The sequence below is a fragment of the Vanacampus margaritifer genome, chromosome 9 (genome assembly GCF_051991255.1).
Source record: "Vanacampus margaritifer isolate UIUO_Vmar chromosome 9, RoL_Vmar_1.0, whole genome shotgun sequence".
Classification (NCBI taxonomy): domain Eukaryota; kingdom Metazoa; phylum Chordata; class Actinopteri; order Syngnathiformes; family Syngnathidae; genus Vanacampus; species Vanacampus margaritifer.
The window spans coordinates 20,737,860-20,759,462 of NC_135440.1; the positions used below are offsets into that span (position 1 = coordinate 20,737,860).

The 21,603-nt window shown below is 40.1% G+C and overlaps 2 protein-coding genes across 5 annotated transcripts; one reads left to right on the forward strand and one right to left on the reverse strand.

Moving 5' to 3' along the window:
• Window positions 1-215: 215 nt before the first annotated feature.
• On the forward strand, window positions 216-6,212 carry ndufaf6 (NADH:ubiquinone oxidoreductase complex assembly factor 6). 3 transcript variants are annotated; one of them, XM_077575015.1, is made up of 10 exons: window positions 226-259; window positions 340-461; window positions 910-1,013; window positions 1,296-1,418; window positions 1,589-1,645; window positions 1,859-1,961; window positions 2,033-2,166; window positions 3,484-3,585; window positions 4,622-4,678; window positions 5,701-6,212. In XM_077575015.1, exons 4-10 carry the CDS (start codon window positions 1,332-1,334, stop codon window positions 5,827-5,829), a joined length of 669 nt encoding a protein of 222 aa, XP_077431141.1. In that variant the 5' UTR covers window positions 226-259; window positions 340-461; window positions 910-1,013; window positions 1,296-1,331; the 3' UTR covers window positions 5,830-6,212. The 3 variants fall into 3 exon arrangements, with proteins under 3 accessions (XP_077431139.1, XP_077431141.1, XP_077431140.1); XM_077575014.1 differs by having other exon boundaries at window positions 229-259; window positions 910-1,009; XM_077575013.1 differs by having other exon boundaries at window positions 216-461; window positions 910-1,009.
• Window positions 6,213-9,246: 3,034 nt separating this feature from the next.
• On the reverse strand, window positions 9,247-16,819 carry LOC144057276 (neuropeptide receptor 22). 2 transcript variants are annotated; one of them, XM_077574628.1, is made up of 2 exons: window positions 16,793-16,819; window positions 9,247-11,089 (listed from the first exon to the last, which is right to left on the reverse strand). In XM_077574628.1, the coding sequence occupies exon 2, from the start codon at window positions 11,059-11,061 to the stop codon at window positions 10,027-10,029; it is 1,035 nt and encodes a 344-aa protein (XP_077430754.1). In that variant the 5' UTR covers window positions 11,062-11,089; window positions 16,793-16,819; the 3' UTR covers window positions 9,247-10,026. The 2 variants fall into 2 exon arrangements, with proteins under 2 accessions (XP_077430754.1, XP_077430753.1); XM_077574627.1 differs by lacking the exon at window positions 16,793-16,819 and adding an exon at window positions 16,643-16,763.
• Between the last annotated feature and the right edge of the window lie 4,784 nt (window positions 16,820-21,603).

Genomic DNA, 21,603 nt, shown 5'->3' on the forward strand with positions numbered 1-21,603 from the left:
CAGAATATAAAAATAGTAAATATTTGTAATAATAAAAAAAAATCATAATGAACTATAAAACAAAATTCAATATATTTCATAGCATTAAGTTGCATTTTATTGCAAATATAGTATAATGTACTGTAATGTAATATCAGTGAGGACTCGCCCATTAAAACATGACGTTACACAGTCTCACCATAGATGGCGGTATTGAGCTTACAGGTGGTGACCACTCACCAAAAACATTAAGCGAAGAAGAAAAGCAGGAAGTTGAAGGGTAAAAACATGGCAGCGAGCATCACTTGTATAAAACATACAGCGTCTTGCGTTAAACCCTCGCTGATTTTCACTGTCCAGCGCAAGACGTCACCGGCCAGTGCCTGTGCTCGACGGTCGGCGGAAATTCGGAGTGTAAGAGCCGCGGCCAGCGCCACTGCGGATGTTCAGCACAATGAGAAATTCTGCTTGGAGTTGGTCAGGTGGGTCTGTCTTGCCAAGTTTGGGTGGAAGTGTTGGCCATTTTTCTTCTTTAATTTATTTAACACGCCTAAACCAATCCATCTTGTGACGATCGGTAATTTACTGAAGGAAAAGCTGCCGAAACAGAGTTTTAAAACATAAATATTAGGTTAAAAAGGTGCAACAGTGACCTCTAGAGGGCATTCAAGGACTGGCAAGGCATAAATTCAAAGTTAAGGACAGAGTTAATGGCTCAACAACTTACTGTAATTGTCAGATTGTCAAATTATAGGAACCCCTTTCTCCGGGTGCTTCCAAAGAGGGTCTACTATAGGAGGCAATACTTCCAATATTATCATTTTACATACATACATTATGAAAAGAGCCATTGCTCTGTATCGATCATAACAAAGTAGGTTATCTTCGTATCTGAAAGCACCATCTTAACACGTCCTCCTCCAACCTCAGGTCCAGGGACTACGAGGGCTTTGTGTGCTCCCTCCTGCTGCCAGAGGGGGCGCGACGCTCCGCTTTGGCTTTGCGAGCTTTCAACGTGGAGCTAGCACAGGCAGGTAGTCCATCAGCAATACACAATATATGGACTGTTTTGGCGTTTGTTTGTGCTCAGGCCAAAGCAATACTAGTATTTTGTGAAAATGATTCCGCAAGTCTTGTATATTTCTTAGAGGGACTTAAATTCGCCAGGAAAAATTGTCACTTTTAAACTACATAACCACCTAAAAAAAATGTCCTAAGCAATTAACTCAAATTTACTATTACAATTTTTATCAATTAACCTTTAACCTTCTATGATGCTCCATGTATCTCATTTGTGTTTATTTTCTCTCTACAAGGTGAAGGACTCAGTCTCACAAAAGTCTCTCGGTCTGATGCGAATGCAGTTCTGGAAGACGGCCATTGAAGAAATCTACAGAGACAAACCACCCAACCAGCCAGTCAGCATCGAGCTCTGGAGGGTAAATAGCAAAAATAACGCTCTTTAAGCCTTTTCAGTGCCAGTTAAAACGTGTCGGAGTCTGTAATCAAGTTATTTTCTCCTTTTTTTTTTTTTTTTTCAACACAATGCAAGTTCATCTAGTAGTGCTTTTGAGAAGATGATTGACCCGGTGCCTATTCTGTTTTGCAGGCCGTGAGGAAGCATAACCTGACCAAGAGATGGCTGACGAGGATCATAGCAGAAAGAGTAAGGCTCCTTAGACCATATCATAATTGGATCGGAACCAACGGGAGGTAGAAAGTGGTTCTGTTTGGAGTTTGAAACTTGGCTCTGCCTTGCCAGTGTGTGGTTAGCATCATCTCCTCATAACATTTCAGTGATATAGCGGAGGCGTAAACAATAATTATAACAGGGGAATGGATAGATGGATTGGAATAAATCGTTGGCCTTCCATTTCAGGAAAAGGATCTGGATGACAGTGGTTATCGGAACCTTCAGGAGCTGGAGTCGTACGCTGAGAACGTACAGTCTTCACTTTTGTACCTGCTCCTTGAGTCTTTAGGTAAAAAATGGCTTACAACCCGCCCCCCCTAAAAAAAAAAAGTTTTTAAATCGCTTTGTTTGTTGCGGCAGGTGTAAAGGACGTCCACGCCGATCACGCGGCCAGTCACGTGGGCAAGGCGCACGGCATCGTGACGTGTCTGAGGGCGGCCCCTCATCACAGCGGCCGCCGTAGAGTCTACTTGCCCATGGACATCTGCATGCTGGTGAGATCCTTTGCTCTACGGCTACTCAATGGCTGGATTTGCACTACTGCACATAAGAGGTGGCAAATAGTACTCCCTCTTAAGTAGAAGTACAAATATTTATGTTTAAAAATGTGCTGGTACTGATACAACGCCTGTACTTAAAGGGGAAGTCCCCCCCAAAAAATTATTTCACAATAATATGTTCTATGCAGCCTCACTAGTCCAAATATGGTATTCTGGTTAATATTGCGTTAGTGGAATATGAATTAAGCAGCTAAATCCAGACATTTTTCTGAATATCAGAAGGCGGCCATTTTGTCACTTGCAGTTGAGTGAAAATGACATCACAGTTGCTCAGGTCTCGGGTAACAACCAATCACAGCTCAGCTTCAGAAAACAGGTGAGCTGTGATTGGTCGTTGCCTGAGCAACTGTGATGTCATCTTCAGTCGACAGCAAGTGGTGAGATGGATACAAATGGCGGGATTTTGCTGCATAACTCATATTCCACAAACAGAATATTAAACTCCCAGCCAATTTCACTGAAGCAATCCCTTTCGCTCCCGGCTGTTTTACTGTATTTTGACTGATTTTGCAAGGCCCACAGAATATTGTGTTCTATTGCTATTGAAACATAGAACCTACCAAAAGAAAGATTTTCATCAGTAAAAAAAAAAAAGTATATTTCTATCTGTTTCCATTTTGCAGCAATTAGCATTAGAATATAGCTAAGTTTCATCATTATTATATATTTTATTTTTATATATTATATTATATTATATATTTAGAAATGTGAGTAAAATAGTTTTTTTTTTTTTCAACATGGCCCTGGTTGATCTCTTATACTCTGCTGGCCGCTTTTTTAATAACTACCATTTCTTCTACTGTTCTTTGCAGGTGAGAGGTTGCATCAAAGCCTTGTGTATGCTCTAGCATAAAAAAAACGTATAAATACGTCTTTGGGACACTTTTAAATATATAAAACGTTTTGGGAGCAAATGACTTTATCAGAATGTCATGTTTAGACAAGTGAGGTCACATATAACATTATTGTCAAGAAACGTTTCAGGTTGACTTCCCCTTTAAGTAAAAGTAAAAAAATATATAGGCTGTGAAAATCTACTTATAGAACAAAAGTAAATATGAATTCTCAACTTTAATTTATATGCAATACCTTTCCGAGTTGATTTAAATCATCAAATGATGCAGCGTGTAATGAACAAAATGTGTTTTTGTCTTGCGTGTGTCTTTCTGCATTTTGTGTGTTTTTGTGTCTACATTTCTTATTTGTTTTTGCCTGCCATTGTGTTTTGTTTATATGTTTATGTATTTGTAGCACGGCGCTTCTCAGGAGGACTTCATCCGCCGCAGCCAGGAGCAGAACGTACGGGACGTGGTGTACGACATCGCCAGTCAGGCTCACGTTCACCTGGAACACGTCAGTACCCACACAACAGAAATGGCAGTCTTGTAGTTTTGTTGCAGACTCCACCACTTTCACTAACAACCCAGGCTAAACTTGGCTTGTTTCTAAGTGGAAATCTAGCACTTAAACATACTACTTCCTTGACAGTGAGATTAATTACTACTTTCCTATTCCGCCTTGTGGCATCCCGTCACATGTCTAGAACACAAATAAGTGAGTTTTTTTTTTTTTTTTTTTTTTTTTTTTACAAGGACAGAAAAAATCACGAGGTGAAAAGTGAATCGTTAATAGGGGTGTGCCAAAAAATCGATTCTCATAAGAATCGCCATTATCATTTAGTATGATTCAAAATCGATTTTAAATGTCCCAAAATCAATTTTATTTAAATAATTTTATACTGTCTTGCCTTTGTCTGTGTGTGCCTTTATTGCGAGCGCTGTTCATGTTGTACCCAATTTGGCCACTTAGGGGCAGTGTGGTTCCACACGGTCTAATACACTGTTAAGTTGTAGCCACATTAGAGAAGGAAAAAGTCATGATCAACTTATTCCAATAAAAGTTGTTTTTTTTGCAGCGTGGAGCCGTTCTTTTGAGTGATAAAAGTGCCACGAGTAGCTCGCTAATTAGCATTAGCGAGTCAGAGTGGAGTAGATCATTATGATTCCTTGCAAATCTATAGATTGAAAGCAAAAATCATTGTCAAAAATCAAATCAAAAATTGTTCTTAATCGAAAATCGATTCTCATTTGAATCACACACCCAAAAATCGGAATCGAATCGTGAGACTTTCAAAGATTCCCACCCCTAGTATTCGCTGTATGTATTTTATTTTTATTTTTTTTTACAAGTTATCCCCTTAGAGCAATCATCACAGCTCCTTTTTGGAGGCGCGAACATTCTTGAGTAATTAGCAGCGGAGTGTCAGTGTGAAGGTCATTCTCGCGGCCGCATGCTGTTTCCGCTTCCACACGCGCACGCACACACAATGCTGACGAGAACAGCAGCTTGTGTTTTATTTTTTGCTTCTGTCTCCTTCCCCGCCCTCCAGGCGCGTTCGTTCGGCCCCAGCGTCCCGGCAGCTGCGACGCCGGCCTTCCTTCACACGGTAAGTCTTCTCACGGCAACTAATAGACAAATGAGACCTTCTGGACGCCTCAACTTAAAATATGCCCCCACATTTCTGCAATATGATGTTGGCGCAAACGATGTCATGCTATATAGCACTCAAGTGTTTGTATCCAAGTAATTAGTTGTGATGGACTGTCAGCTGTATTTAGCAGAAAAGCTGCTAGTTCCCCTCTAAAGTCTTGACGTAGAGGTAGCTCGCGATCTGCTATCCCGTGCAAAATGTAGAAAGCGCGCCTTACCCGCCGCTAAAAGCCACTTGGCATGCAAAGAGCATGTGATTTTCACGCCGCAGTGGACCTCCGCTGTGGTTATTTTTTGCATGTCCACGTGAGGAAACCTGCATGGCGTCCTCTCTCAACCTGTTAAAAAATTCATTCCGAATAATTGTAGGCCTGAGCGAGTGCCCTCCGAAGCATCACGAAAACATTGCAGAGTACATATAAATACATGTACATTATAGATCGAGATAATTCCACCGTGTTTCTGGCAAGCGCAGCAACGCAATTGGTCGGGTAATTTCCGTCCTTGTCACCTGTTGCTAGGCAGAATTGGTATAACTGGATGGACAAATAATGACCTACTACTCCCTTGAAACTCTGTTTTAACAAATATTATGGCACAATATAAACACCAAATATATTTTATTATTATGACGCTTAATGCTTATTTTTTTTATTTATAATTAAAAGTCATTTGGATTTCTATTTAAAAAAAAAAGTGTGGACATTAGTTTCACCAACATAAATATTGCACACAAAAAAATAATATTCATTACTTTTACTTTTTTTAAGGCAAATCTAACCGACTTTTTTTTCCACTTTAAATGTGATTATTTAATCAAATAAATGTTAAATTTATCTAGAAAACTATTAATATTTTCATTTGCTGAAAAATGATCAATTTAGATTAAAAAAGGAATAAATATTTTTACTAAACCTATTTTAGGGTCAAAATAAAAACAACTAAAAACTCTTCTTCTGTGGTGCGTGTGCCATGCAGGTGGTGCTGGAGGATTTCCTGCAGAGGGTGAGGAAGGCGGACTTTGACATCTTCCACCCGAACCTGCAGAAAAGAAATCCTCTTCTTGCCATCCAACTTTACTTGCGCTCCTGGAAGAAGACCTACTGAAGTCTCCTCAAGGCTTTTATACAGACTCGAGTCGGAAAATCACATACAGAAAGTAGACCTCAATAAATGATGGACATATCCAGTGGATATAAAAAGTCTACACACCCCTGTTCAATTGACACGTTTTTGTGATACTAAAATGGGAGTCACAACACACCTGCCCCAATCTAAAGATTGAAAAGATTACACTTTTTTTTTCTTTTTTTTTTAATTGTGGGTCACATTCATTTATTTAGTTTAGTTAGTTTTTATATTAGAAAAACGTGGCATTTGAGCAGGGGTGTGTAGACTTTTTATAGCCACCGTTGGAAATGTAACAACGTGTTTCTGCTGAGTTCAAGGTGTTAGTTCGTTTAAATTAAAAAGAAAAGTGAAAACATCAATGATGGAACTGAAATTTATAAAAAAAATATATATATATTTTTTAATTATTATTATTACACGTGCTCGTTGACCAGATAGTCTATCAGTTTTTGAATTGTCATCGTGTTCTTTGGTGCAAAGTGGCTGTACCTGTCAAGAGGAGCAAAAGCATTAAATATACAACATGTACAACATGTACATTGCCCACGCACGGATGACGTGTTCTGGACTTTTATTTCCAACTATTGCTTCGTGATGACTTTTAAGAAACTTCCTGTTCCTGTGAGAGCTTCCACCGAGACCAACTGCTAAACTGCTCTCAAGGGCAGCGAGACAGCATTAAAAGACGACTCTAGACTTTTCCCAGCCATGACGCCAAAGCGCACGACACCGCAGCACCCCCCCCCCCCCGACCCCTAAAGTCCACTCACACTCAGATCAGGTGAGAGTTGGTGACGGCCCAATTAAAAGCCTTTGATAGCTACGACTAAGCCTCAAAGCGCATTTCATGCGGTACTATTTCAACCTGGCACGGGAAGAAATGACAAAAGGTCTCGGAGTGTTCTCGACATCTTCAAAACTACGTTAATCAAAGGCTGTTGCCGTTTTTGTTGAATCCGTGAGACTCTAGCTAGCCCTTTCACACGGGCCATCTAAAGCCAGCGTTTGACAAGGGCATCAATGATGGATGGAGTGGTTTTAGTCCACGTGTTCCCATAGCTATGCTAACACTGTAAAAATGCTAAATTAGCTCTTTTTTTCTGGAGAGCTCAGTGTTGTTCATTCGGTAATTTTACCAATTTGACATGTCATCATCATTGCTCTCTCTCTCTCTTTTTTTTTTTTTTTAAATAATTTTTTATTTTTTTATAAAAAAAAAAAAAAATTATATATATTTTTTAAATTTTTATTTTGTATGTGGGTGAGTGTGTATTCATTAGTTCACCTACCGAACACACTTCCGAACCCAGCTAAATTAGCTCTTGATAACACTAGTTTTCACCTTACTATCAATATCAAGCTGTTATCGGCAGCCTTCATCACAACTCAATACCTTACAATAAAGCCGGTATCGGGCAGATACGATACATCCTTTTGATACTCACCATCTCTAATGAAAACATTTGTGAGAGAGAGGCAAGCAGCGAAGAACAAATCTTTGCGAGCGGTGTGCATTTGATCAGTGAGAAGTTGCTTATTCGGCCATTACAGAGGACATCTGTCAATACCCGAACCCGCGGCCAGCGGAGCGCAGCATGCAGCTCGTGTGTGCGCAACGCTGTCAATTATAGAAAATGCTGGAGGCAAAAGGAGTCATTTAGGACTAATGAGCTTTCGTTTTAACTCTCATCTGTGAGCTCCCTAAAAAAAAAAAAAAGGAAAAAAACACATGGGACCCTTTTCCATCTTCCTGGCATCTGGGCTGCTTCATGTGTGCTGAGAAAAAAAAAAAAAAAACGTCATTCCCTCTCAGACGTTGCGCTTTTTCTATGTGTTCCTTAAATCATGAAAGATTAACGTCATGAAAGATGCACGGAAACACGTGCTGCCGTCACATAACAGTAAAGGGAGCGTTACGTAAGGAAGCCACCAGCGTGACGGCCGACGTAAACAGGCCTTTTCTTTCAAAGTAAATATAAACGTCTAAAAATGAGTCTTATCTATAAATGTCATGTTTTTTTTAACCAGAATCTACAGATTAATGAGTGAACGCAAAAGAGAAATGTCAGTGTCATATAACTAATGTGATAGCATCTCCAACCACCTTGCAAAATACCAATAAATAGAATGGCAACAAACATTCCACAGTTTAAAAAAAAAAAAAAAAAAAAACGCACGAACCATAACCCTACACATTTCAACTGGGAATGTTCACTGCAATCATACTAAATTCATATCTCCATTTTTTTTATTCACAATTAAAACTCATTCACTGCCATTGACGGCTATAGACGTCAAAAATTCATTTGAACTATTTCTATTGGTTTAATATTTTTTCCCACTTTTGTTAACAAGGGTATGAAAACCTAGATGTTTTTTTTATTGTGTTAGAACAGATATAAAATTTGTGATTAATCGTGAGTTAACTAGTTAAGTCATGCGATTAAAAGATTGTAATCGCCTGGCGCCCCTAATTTTTAATAATATTTTCTTTAAAAAAAAAAAAGATTATTAAAAATTAAACAAAATTTTTTGGGTTTTTGTTTTTTTTTTAAAAAAGAAAGAAAAGATTAAAAATTAGGGGCATCAGGCGATTAAAATTTGTAATCATAGTTACTCACATTACTTCATTAGTTAACTCACAATTAATCACAAATGTTATATCTGTTCTAAATGTACAAAAAAAAATCTAGGTTTTCATACTCTTGTTAACAAAAGTGGAAAAAATTTTGAAACTAATAGAAATAGCTCAAATGAATTTTTGACGTCTATAGCCGTCAATGGCAGTGAATGAGTTGATGAGTTGAACAATTGAACTTTTCTAAATAAAATCAAAATGTAGAATGTAGAATTACTCTATTAAGTGACAACAAGTGTATGAAAAAAATATTACTTAAGAATGATAGCTCAAGTCTTTATAGAACTGAGCCTGCAACCATTTTGGATCCTGGTAAAGACTGAAAATCGTCTTCTTGGGTTCCTCTCGTATCCTTTCTCCCTTGCCTTCATGTTTGTGTCTCCCGGTGATGTCACCACTTCCTGTGTGAGTGCAGGATGCAGATTTATTATGAGTCATATTAAGATCAGTCGTATTGTTCCTTTATTATTCTTTTATGTTTTGTATGATGCCCTTTCCTGTCCTATTGGCCCATCATTTATTTTCAAAGCCTTACGGCACATCTGGTTTTAAGTGGATTTTACGCTCCTCCTGTGAATAATATGCCTAATGTAATTGCCGCTCACCATTTCATGAACTCTTGAAGCCTCCATTCATCATGCTAATAATGATGCTATATAGCTAGCTATATAGAAAAGCCATCAGATGGATGATACTGCCCTCTAATGGATTATCCGTGCAATGCATGTGTCAGATCATCTACGTCAGGGCTTTAAAGTAGCACTAAGGAACTTTTCAACCATAATAAAATATTTTCATAACTCTTCTGATGAAACATCAACTTAAAACTAGTTGAATGGTACCTTTGGGGGGGGGGGGTCTGTATCATTTTTACTGGCACTAAGCAACTTTGAGGAGGATGGTAGGAACACTGCCACACAAAAAAACTACAAATGTGTTGACTGCTTTATGGCATATGTCAAAAGCAACCCCGGATGAAAGGACAGTCAAGGATCAACATTGGCCCAGATTTCACTCGCTGGCGTGAGCTAAAACGACGCAATGTGCTTCTCATGGGAAATGTGGTCTTCAGATATAACAATACCACTTTTGTCCATATGGTGCCGCCATAATCAACGTAAACTAAAAGTTCCAAAGTGTTGCTTTAATGGGGGGGAAAATATTATACTCATGAAATGGAAGGCTCAAAATGTCTTTTATTTGATATGATACGTTTGGATTTATAGGGTTAAAGGTTAAAGAGGGTTAGGGTTCAGATTAGAAAGGATAGGGATAAGGTAGGGTAAGCAAGCACAGGCAAGGTTAGGTAAAAGAAAGGGTAAGGAGGTTCGAGGAGTTTTGAGGACTGCACGCACTCATCAACAACTTTGCCGAACATACAACACAATACCGACCACTATCATCAATAACCCCTCGAACCTACTAGGTGAAAAGCAGCACTTCCAAAAAGTTCAAATCCTAAGCATTTCAAGACATCACGTTTAGCAGTCCACATGACAGACATGCACACTTGACCAAAAAAAAAGAAGGAAAACTCAAGTCTGTCTGCAGCTCTTGTTGGCATCTCTTAGCAAAAATTTCTGTGCGCACAGCCTAAATTTGTGGTCGCGTACGCTGTAAATGATCACATTACAGCAGCTATTAGTGGCCAAAATCCAGAAGGCGAAGAAGGAGAAGTTGCACCACTCGTTGCCCAGAACGTTGCCCACCACGAAGACTGCAATTGGCGTGAAGGACGCGGTAAAAGCCACCGTCAGTGCCCCGATGGTCTTGGCCGCTTTGATGTCGGAGAAAGTGGGCTTGCTGGCTTTCTGGCACTCGGACTCTGCCAGGTGCTTTCTGCGTATGGAGTGCTGGCGGATGCTGGACAACGAGATGATGTTGATGGCCACCGTTCCGCCCAGCAGAGTGAAGTCAAAAGCCGGGAAGAGTAGCAGGATGTTCCAGGCCTGCGAGGGGAACTGGCCGATGGTTCCCAGGGCGTAGTTGCACATGCGGCTGCAGGTGTTGTACTCCAGGACGATCTCGCGACTGAACAGCAAGGGCGACATGGCGAGGAAGAAACTCCCCAGCCAGGAGAGCACGATGAGGATGGTGGTCCGCTTGCGCGTGATCACCGAGTCCTTATGCAGAGGCCTCAGCACGGCGATGCTACGCTCTATCGTCATCAGGAAGATGGTGGTGATGGACACCAGCGTGCACCCCGCGAATATGGGTCCGATGAGGGTGCAAGGGTGGAAGATCACCGACTGCGAGTTGTAAGCCATCCACCCGGGCGCGGAATCGCCGGCCATGAGGTAGACTTCGGCGTAGACGGACAGAGGCACCACGAAGACGCCCACCGCTAGGTCGGCCGCCGCCAACGAAGCTTTCAGGTAGCCCTGCGGCGTGCGGAAGTGCTTGGTGCCCAAGACCACCGCCAGGGTCAGCAGGTTGCCGAAGAGGATGGCCAGGATCAGCAGCACCATGAAGACCACCATCAGGATTTTGTTGGTCAGCGTGCAGCAGCACACAGTGCACTGCGCCTCCTCCGCGCAGTCCTGCATGCTCGGCGGGTCGGTGTCAATCATTGGACGGGCTAGACGTTCACATTAGCACCTGAAAGGAAACCACAAATGGGGATTAAGAGTTAGGTGACTGGTTATATAGTGTTGAAGAAAAGAATCTTTTTCTTCCGCGTGCTCGTTTTCTTTCGGGTAGTGAGAATGTTGGTTATCCGAATGCAGGCTGGAGATTGATGAACATTCGCTTCGAAGCTTTTATTTCTACAGAATATTCCGGGCACAAGTGAGTTCCCATACAATAGCGGCAGCCTCTCACTAGTGCGAAGTTACAGCGGACTCACAACATTCTTATACTATTTTGAAGGGCGGTATCATAAAACCCCCAAGCCCCCAGTAAACAGCCCCCCCTGGAGCTCACCAGACATGAGATAAAACTTTTACAGACATCATTCAATACACATTGACTTCGACCACAGACAAATGGTCTATTGCTGTGAAAATAGAGGAGGCCCCCCCCAGACCTGCCGGCAACATGCAGAAATTGCGACATCACTCACAAAGACACAGCCACAGATAAAAGTTCTACTGAGGAAATAAATAAATTAAAACAGTTATGACTAAATCTGGGCAGAAGACCCTCTTCAATAGTTAGGGAGGATGTTGGTTTGTGTAACTGTAAGGACTGATACAAACTGAGACGGACTATCTGTACTCACTCGGTCGGTGCTCAGTCCGTGTATTTTTTCGAGACTTTGTCATAAAACACTCGTCAAAAGGTGGACATCCGTCAATGACAGGCTACGTAACAACGGTTTTGCCAAGCTCTGCCTGGAAGTACTTGGAGGAAAGGTTGTTTGATTTCTACAAATGCTTAGAAAGCTATCTGGAAGCTGAAAGCTGGTCCCATATGCCCGCCGGGGTCCCGGTGGGGTTTGGGGGGCGGGTGCGCCTCCTGCCCCCGCCCGGTTGGGGAGGGGTGGGGGGGCGCTGGTCGCTCCTCTTAACTCACTGCACTAGTTTTGCACAATACACTTTTATAGACATATAGGGCACATAACACACTTGGGGGGCGGGGGTGTGTTTGTGTGTGTGTGTGTGGGGGGGGGGGGGGGTTGTAGGGTGGAAACACCGTCCTCGCCGTACAACTCCCCTCCTATTTTAATGCACCACACAACTGTGTGTGTGTGTGGGGGGGGGGGGGGGTGCCATCGGTTGGGACAGACCGCAGTATAGAGCAGTGCTGCGGTCCCCTGTCCGTGTCCCCCCTCCCCCCCACGATTTATTTTTTTAATGCACCACATATACTCACTGACATGCCTGGGAGGCGGGTGGATCGGAGCATGGTAAAAATAATTTTTTTTTAAAAAAATTTTAAAAAAGCTATCAATGCGACATTGGACCCACCTTTGGTATAGATTCTTCCTGACTCACTTTTACAAAAAGAAGTTACCCATAATCCTTTACGGCAGCAATAGGCCACTGACCAAGTTTACTGACTCATTGCGAAGATGCTCAAAGATGATAGAGAAGAAAACGATTACGGATAAGAAGCGATGAATCTCATTTAGGAGGGACTACTGAGGGCAGTGAATTTCCACGTCAACCTAAGTTTAGGCTCTTAAAAAAAAATATTGACAATAATATGTTCAATGCATTAGTCTAAAAAGGGTATTCTATTTTTTTTCTTTTTTTTTTCTGGAAAGCTCAGTATTGTTCATTCGGTAATTTTACCGAATGAACAATACAGTACTGAGCTCTCCAGAAAAAGAAAAAAAACATTTTTAAAAAAATGTTCCGATTTGAGATGCAAAATAGGGTATTCTAGTTAATATTGCGTTAGTGGAATATGAATTAAGCAGCAAAATCCAACCGTTTTTATCCATATCAGAAGGCGGCCATTTTGCCATTTGCTATGGAGTGAAAATGACATCACAGTTGTTCAGGTCTCAGGAAACAACCAAACACAGCTCAGCTTCAGAAAACAGGGGAGCTGTGATTGGTCGTTGCCTGAGCACTGAACAACTGTGATGTCATAATCAGTCGACAGCAAGTGACAAAATGGCCGCCCCCTTAATCAGAATCAGAATGTCATGTTAAGACTAGTGAGGTCACATATAACATATTATTGTCAAGAAATGTTTCATGTTGACTTCCCTTTTAAGACATTCTCACTGTTAGTGATAACCTAAATGAAATAAAAATGGCACATGGATCGAAGTAGCGCTTTTTGTAGTCCATTTATAGAGATTAGTTATACTCTGGATAGACTTGCCATTGCATGACGTTGGCTAGAAAATTGTTATTCCTGTTTGATCCAATGACATTTTCCATCGAGGTTAGGAAAGTTGCTATACCAGCTAAGAGATTTGAAATTTCTGAGTGTGCCCAATGTGAAGGTTGGACGTTAGGTCAAGGTTAGTGTTACTGGTTGCGGTTGAAGTTCTGGGGTTAGCGTTACTGGTTAGCATTAGGAAGGAAGCGGTTTAGTATTAGGCCTACAGGTTAAGTTTAGGTTTACAGTTTAGGCTAGCTTAGAAAGGTGAAGGGCTATGATGTCTAGGTTGGGAATTAGTTTTAGTGATGAAGATCACAAAGAAGGGAAACTCAGAGTTGCAGATGTCAGAGTTAGAGTCATGCTTAGGCGATCAATGGTTTGTGGCAGACGTCCACATTAGCAGCAAAATAGCCTTGAAGTACTCAGCCTTGAATTTGACATTTTATCGACAAGCTAAGGTGTCAATGTCAACAAAAGCAGGGGACAACACTTGGCTATTCAAACAGATATTTATTTATTAACCTCTCTTTGGTAAACATGGCTCGCGCTTTCTCTCAGCAAAACGCTACAAGGTCGTTGTTTTGTTATTTGTTATGGACCGAGAGGTAGATAAGTATGAGCAAAACAAAACGATGAACAGCTTGTTTACTGTGATGATCTTTGAGCACTTCCATTGTTAATACAGTTTAAGTTACAAAGTTAGCACTGCTGATTCTCAAGGCCTAGGGCAGATTTGATTGACATGGCAACACAGAGGATGAAATCTAATTGGACAAAAAACAAATCTATAAATTTACTGGAAGCAGTGCAGCCAAACGAAACAATTGGCAATAAATTATTGCGATTTCATGCAGAAAATATTTTATTTTTATTTTTATTGACGTTATTATTTTGATGTCATGTGACTTTATGTGAGTAAATAAACCGTCTCCATTGGCTCATGTGAGACCGGCGGCGCTTGCGGTCTGGATGGATGGATGGACGATGACATCATAATCTAAGTGGACGGCTGTAGTAGTAAACACAAGCCAGCTGGCCTGGGCCGTCTTTTAATCCGCACAGACATAAAGAAAAAAGGCGCTGCGACATGAAGCTGCAGCCGTCACATTTGACACCCCGGGCCACGGATAACATTAGGTACAGTACACGTGTGCGATCTGATGATGTCACATCCCAGACCTTGGGATACTTGACTCATTAAATCATTTTCAACAGTAAGGACATAATATTTTGTCTATAATGAATGCAAGAACCTCTTTCTTGTATACAGTAGATGCGCCAAACTGTTCGAACTATACTACACCCCCTCGACTCCCTCCTCTGCTCACACTGTCATTGCTTATCTTTCAGTTTCACATTCAGTTCCTCCAGCGGCCAAGTACGCACACACATAAACACACACACACACACACACACACAGTCCCCTGCGTCCATGTAGCTGCTCATGCAGAAGGCTCGCTCATATCCAGCTAATCATCTTCCCCGGAGTGCCAGTGCAAATAGATGCATGACAACGGTTGAGCTATGTTTGTTTACATGCATGGATCCGTTTCTGCTACATTTACAGTTGATGTCAAAAGTCTACACACCCCTGTTCAAATGCCAGATTTCAAGATATGAATGAGACCAAGTTGGTTTATTTCAAAACTTGACATGTATCATTGTAAAAAAAAAAAAAAAAGAAGTTGCATAAGTGTGCACACCTGCTGCCATTTAAAGTGCCTCTGATTAAAACTCATTCGCTGCCATTGACGGCTATAGACGTCAAAAATTCATTTGAACTATTTCTATTAGTTTCTATTTTTTTGTCCACTTTTGTTAACAAGAGTATGAAAACCTAAAAAAATGGATTGCACATTTAGAACAGATATCAAATTAGTGATTAATCTTGAGTTTAAATAATTAAGTAATTAAACAAAAAATAAAATATTTAAAAATTAGAGGCGTCAGACAATATTTTTTTTTAATTGTAATTAATCGCATGACTTCAATAGTTAACTCATTACTAATCACATTTTATATCTGTTCTAAATGTACAATACATTTTTTCTAGGTTTTCATACTCTTGTTAACAAAAGTGGGAAAAAAATTTAAATGAATAGAAATACGTAGTTCAAATGAAATTTGACGTCTATAGCCGTCAATGGCAGTGAATGAGTTAACTTGAAATAAAGTTCAGATGTTCTACTAAGTTTTTCCTGACATTCTATGACATTTTGTCCTAACACTGACTGATATTTGGAGCTGTTCATAAATTCAATTTGACTAATGGCCGCAATCCCGTTAAAGAAAAACAGTCCCCAAAGAAAGCATTAACCACTATTAACATGCATGTATGCTTTTATAGGGAACCATTATAGTAAATCTGTTGTTACATTAATGTCTCTTGGACAGTGTCAGTGCATCAGTCAAAATTGAGTGTTTATTATCTTTGTAAAGACATACATTTCTTGTTAAATTTGCATTCACATTTTTTTATTTGATTTGATCTATAAATGTAGTGGCTTATATTTTTAAAAGAAAAAAAAATAAACACTTCAACACATTTCTACATTTCAAAATTGTGCATTGTTATCTTTGTAAAGGCAGAACTCGCTTTTATAAAAATGAAGCATTAAAATTAACACTTTTGCAGTTTCCATATATTTTATTCTAAATCTGTTCAAATCATATTACATTCTAATGATATTCTACATTTTATATGACTTATTAAATTCATTGTATTGTATTTCTTATTTAAAATGTAGGCTATTGACTTTATTATATATTTCAATTGTTGTAACAATAAATAGTTACATTCATTTCATTGTATGTTTAATTTGTATTATGTCAAATTATATATTGTACTATATTGTATATATAAATGAAACAAATGAGTTTTATTGGATTTTTTAAATTTGTTTTAATTTTTTTTTTCTAATTATAGGGTACGTATTATATTTTCTTAATTATTCATTTTCAGCTTTATTTTACTAATGAAATAGGCACACAAAAATGTTGATGACTGGCACAATAACAGTCTTACAACAAGAACTGTAATAAACATAGATTGTGCAAAATTGTTTATGAATTTTTTAATTTTTAAGTTTTTAAAAACTTGAACTTTCTACAGTAAAGAAATAACTCTTGTATGTTTTTGTTATCGTTTTTATTTATTTTATTTTTTATTTTTTTACCAAGCAAATAAACACTCCAGCATATATTTACTACAAGCACCATAACACATAACTGCAAGTCATCAGAATGTGCAATATTACAAATAGTCAGTTAGGGTTTTATATCCTTAAAAGTGCACCAAAGTGTGGATCACCCCCAACCCCCGTCAAAAAAAAAAAAGACCTCAGAAGACCTGATAAATGATGCCCGACTTACTTTGAGTGTCACTTTGAGGAAGCCACTGGGAAGCTTCATCTTGCCCCCACACTCCCGTGCCCCGCACACATCCCTGCATGCATGAGACGGCCCCTGCTCCCTCCACCCTCCACCCTCCACCCCCCATCCCCAAAAAGAAAGAAAGCCCACTCATCAGCTCACGTCCATCGCGGCATCCTTGTAAGAGGACGAGGATGATGATGATGATGATGATGATGATGATGCACGATGCTCTGCTCAGCTTTATAAGGGTCTCCGCCGGCTCCCTCTATTGGCTGACTGTGAGGATGATGACAGCCCCCCCCCCTTCCTCCTCCTCCCCCCAACACCCCCTCTCCAGCCCACCTCTGATGTACACACTTTCCATTATGTGGACTCACACTATTCGACAGTCCTGCAAGTCCATTAAGATGCATTAAGATGTGTTTTGATGCATTCATGGGAAATAATCATTTCTATTAAAATAATGTAGCGAGTGGGAGCAACTATGGAGATGTGTAAATTAGTTATCAACATACATCACAATGTTATAGATGTTGAGAGAGAGAAAGATAGATAGATACATAGATAGATAGAAAAAATATTATCTTGCTAGCTAACGATAGATAAAGATGATGATTGCTTGCTAGCAAATGATATTAGCTTGCTAGCTGACAATAGATAGATAGATAGATAGATAGATAGATAGATAGATAGATAGATAGATAGATAGATAGATAGATAGATAGATAGATAGATAGATAGATAGATAGATAGATGGATAGATGGATAGATAGATTGTTTCAAGCAACCATATCATTTTGTCTCAAGAAAGTATGCTAGCTTAATGCTAACATACAATGTGACCACCAAAGACAGGCTAATGGAAATTATCATAGTTTGTTATGGTAATTATGAACCTTCTCACAACAAAATCTTTGCTAAGAAGTATGTTGTAGTATAGTTTGGTGGTAAGAAGAAGAAATTTGGCAAAATGTCTGCATTAAAAAGAAGACGGAAAATGGGAGCATAAAACAACAAAAATATTCACTTTCACTAGAACCAACCAATAGTGGGAAGATGTTGTGAATGTGTTAGTGGATGTATCTCTTAGAGAAATTCCTGAAAGTCACTGGTAGATCAAATTGTTGCCAGAAATGCAAATAATAAATAAATAAATACATAAATAAATGAAAATAAAAATTCAAGCAGCAGCCTCTAACGCGAAAAACTCATGTCACAGTTCTACTCAAATATATTTTTAAATACAGTTAATTTGTATTAAACTTTGAACTACTGCACTATACATTCACATTTCATCTTTTTGTTTTTGTTTATTTAAGATCAGGTGCTTCTTGAGGTTGCGAGCCGCTGCCCTCGATGATGTCATCGACGCGAGTGTGTGAGGATCTTGGGAGTGAAAATTGAATCTTTTCGCTTCAGTTGCTGACACAACATTTTAATCTGCATAAACTCACTCGTTAGCTCACTAGTCGGGCTGCCACCGTGACCCCCCGGATTAAGGATTACCCGGACGGCGCACACAGGGAAACACGGGATTACGTTCTGTGTATGCGTTGTGTGTGTGTCGGCTACTGCAACCAGTTGCCGGAATTACGCCAAAGCAGCGGATAAAGCATAACGCTGTGAAGAGCAGAAATGACACAACACTTATTCTTATCACTTCGATGTACTTCGTAGGTGTCATTCAATGCACTTCATTGTGTTTTGATGTGTGTGCAATTCAATAGACTTCACCTGTTATTCAGTTTGCTTTGTGTGCCTTATATTTCATGCATGAATTATATATATTTTTTTTTTAAATAAAACTTTTTTTATCTTTCCAAAAACGCAACATTGTCCTCAATAGCCTTTCCCCCCTGTAAAAACTAGCCTTAATTTCCGTTAAATTGTTGAAAAAATATTACTTTATTCTGTTGGTTCGATTCTTTTTGAACCGTTGATGTGCTGTCTGTCGACACTTTGTAATGAGGTATTAAAAAAAATTATTTGTTTTCTTCACAGATTAAACAAACCTGTGTTGCTTGTCAAATTACAAATCGCGATACAAATAACTTGGCTCGCAGTCTGTCTTCTGACAATAGAGGAGATGATGTCATTTAAACCAAATAAAATTATATTTTTAGCATTTGTTATTTAAATATTTAATATTCCATTTAATTATAGAAATGAGTTACTTTATCAAAATAATTTTTACTTCAATATGCCGCATACCCCCCAAAAAACTGTTTAAAAAAATACATATCATTTATTGTAAAAAAAACAACAACATTCAAAAATATTTATTTTATAAATTTTGCATGTAGGACATGCAAAAACGACGGGTTGAAAAGGGAGTGTAAAGTGCACATGCTGATGATGCTGAAGAACATGACGATGATGATGATGATGTCGACGATGACATTGCTACATTGCTTCGCCTGACTGTGGCGTGCTGATGGTGTACATTGCAGCCCGGGCGGGCGATGAAGAGGAGGAGCAGGAGGGCGATGATGACACAGCGGCTTGCGTTGCGTGGCACGCGCCGGCGTTCGATCCCCGCACGCCACCCAAGAGCGTGGCGCTAATTCACTGTGACTGTGACATGCTTTGCTTGTTGTCTGCGGGCCTCCATCATCATCATCATCATCACCCCAGCTGGGTGAGTCCTTTGGGGGCCTGAGGGAGGGGGTGGGAGGACAGGCTGGCGGAGCTGGACAGATGGGTGTTTGTGCGCGCGCGCGCGCGCGTGTGTGCGTGCGTGCGAGCTCACGGTCCACTGGCTGGCCTCTGAGTCACGTTTGAGTGTGCAGTGATGTCATCTTTGTTTGGACTTGCGTGTCCAAGCAAGAAAGCAGGCAAGCCGAGGGGGGAGGAGGAGAGAGGAGAGTTGGATTGTGAGAGATGGCTGCATCATCTGCACATGTTTTATTTGTTTATTTACTTCTCATATACATTATAAGAGCCACAAAGAACTAGTGGGCTAACCATTTCCCCCCTATACCACTATCGTCACTAGAGGCGCAGGTGAGCTGAAGTTTCTCCGAGCTGACTTTGGGGAAAAGGTGGTACTGGACACTCTAGACTAGTTGCACACAGGCCAATCACAGTTTGTTATAATTGCAACTTGCAATTGAGTTTTAAGTCACTGTAAAGTCAAATTGCGCGCCATTGATTAATTCATAAGTGTATTAATGGACATACCATTCATTTCAATCGGGAAAGATCATTTTGAGGTGTTTGGGGTACGAGCGTGGTCACGGTGCGAATTTATGTTGTCTCAAGACATTCCTTGTATTTGGAATATTTAAATTGGATTAATTTCAATACAAATATGGAATTGTGGGAAATGTATGAATTTGTGGAATAGGGAAAGTAATTCACATTATTTACTGAAAGAGATGAATATTTAGAAGTTGGAATGGTCACTGGAGTGTGGAGTCGAACTTGGTGTTGAAAAACGTTAGCATGCTGAATAGCATACGTGAGACTATATTTAGTCTACAAAAATCCACACAATTCACATTCTGACGCACACAACATCAGTTTGAGTTATTTCCCCCCACTTTGCTGTTGTTGACCTGACTAAGTAGTCAGCTTTCCTACCTTCAAGTGTCGCGTGAACGCGCCTGATCTGACCAGCGTTCTAATATCCGACCCCCGCGTGTTCCCCGAAGGCATCGCGTTGCTCGGCTGCCATGTTGTTGTTGTTTTTTTCTCCCCTCATTTTCCAGGCAGGCGGCGGCTGTCGGTGTTGAGTTTGTGGTTGCTCGGCTCCCCTTTTCCGGACACTTTCTGATGGGACCCGCCGCTTTACTCGCCATATCGGCCACACACATTACCTTTTAAAAGTCACCGGATAACAACGAGACAGAGAGAGAGAGAGTGAAGTAAAGAAAGAGTCTGGTATGTACTTTTACTTCGGGAAAAAAAGTTACTTGTGTGTTCAATGTGTCATTGTAACGTTTACTAGCTTAGCCGATTAGCCTGGACTTTTCTTACCGGAGCTCGAGTTTATCGACCTCGTGAACTTTGCACGATCGATAACTCGAGCAAACGGATCAGTTTCGGGTTGAAAAGTTAAAAGTTGGGAAAAGTTCACTCAAACACTGATTGAGGCGAAGAGCTAACTTTCTGTCGAAGCTAGGCTAGCCAGCCAGGCTAGGCTAGCGTTAGCAACAGTTGGTCATAAGTTGGACGTCAAATTCAAAGTTTTCCGTTTATATCCGTTGAACAAACGTGACAGTTTAAATGACCAAATCGGCGTTAAGGCTTCTTTAAAAGCGTCAATTGGAAAACACTTAATTGGAAGCTTAATTTAATTTGAGGGCAGTATGGTACGATAGTGGTTAGCACGTCTGCCGCACAGGGTTCGCGGTTCGAATTTCGGCTTCCTGTGTGGAGTTTGCATGTTGAAAAATTATTATCCCCCCCCCCAATGTCTTCTTTCCATTTACATTTTAACAAACACAAGAAGTAAATCAGATTTATTATACATAAATGTTCTGGTCCAGGCTTATGTTAAAATGAAGACAAATGAACCCAGAATTCATATGTGAGAATTTATTTATCTACTTAAGTTAGAGTTGTTGACTATAAAGCCTAACTACTTGTTGAAATGAAGCAGCCCCCAAATTGCTTCAATTTGCATTCTATGATTTCTTTTTGATTAATTGTTCATCCCTTCTGATGACTGGTGACCTGTCCATTGTTTGTCTATAAGTGCCCCGCCATTGGCTTGCGACCAGTCAATTGTGTCTCTCTGCACCCTGACATTGATTGGCGACCAGCCCATTGTTTGCATATGTGACCTTCCGTTGACATCCCTTCATTGAAGACTCTCAATTGGTGTGAATGTGAGATATGAGGCCCTCGATTGGCTGGCAAACGGCCCAACTTTATACGACTTTCTTTCCTCGGTATCCGTTACTTGATCATGTAGCGAAAGTGTGACCTAGACTCCTGCTGAGTCGTCTTCCTGT

Excerpts from the sequence above, each read along its gene's own strand:
- ndufaf6 (XM_077575013.1), top strand. The coding sequence starts at position 268 with ATGGCAGCGAGCATCACTTGTATAAAACATACAGCGTCTTGCGTTAAA. Across the intron at positions 1,010-1,295 it reads TCAACGTGGAGCTAGCACAG|GTGAAGGACTCAGTCTCACA; the intron begins GCAGGTAGTCCA and ends TCTCTCTACAAG. Across the intron at positions 1,962-2,032 it reads CCTGCTCCTTGAGTCTTTAG|GTGTAAAGGACGTCCACGCC; the intron begins GTAAAAAATGGC and ends TTGTTGCGGCAG.
- LOC144057276 (XM_077574628.1), bottom strand. The coding sequence starts at position 11,061 with ATGATTGACACCGACCCGCCGAGCATGCAGGACTGCGCGGAGGAGGCG.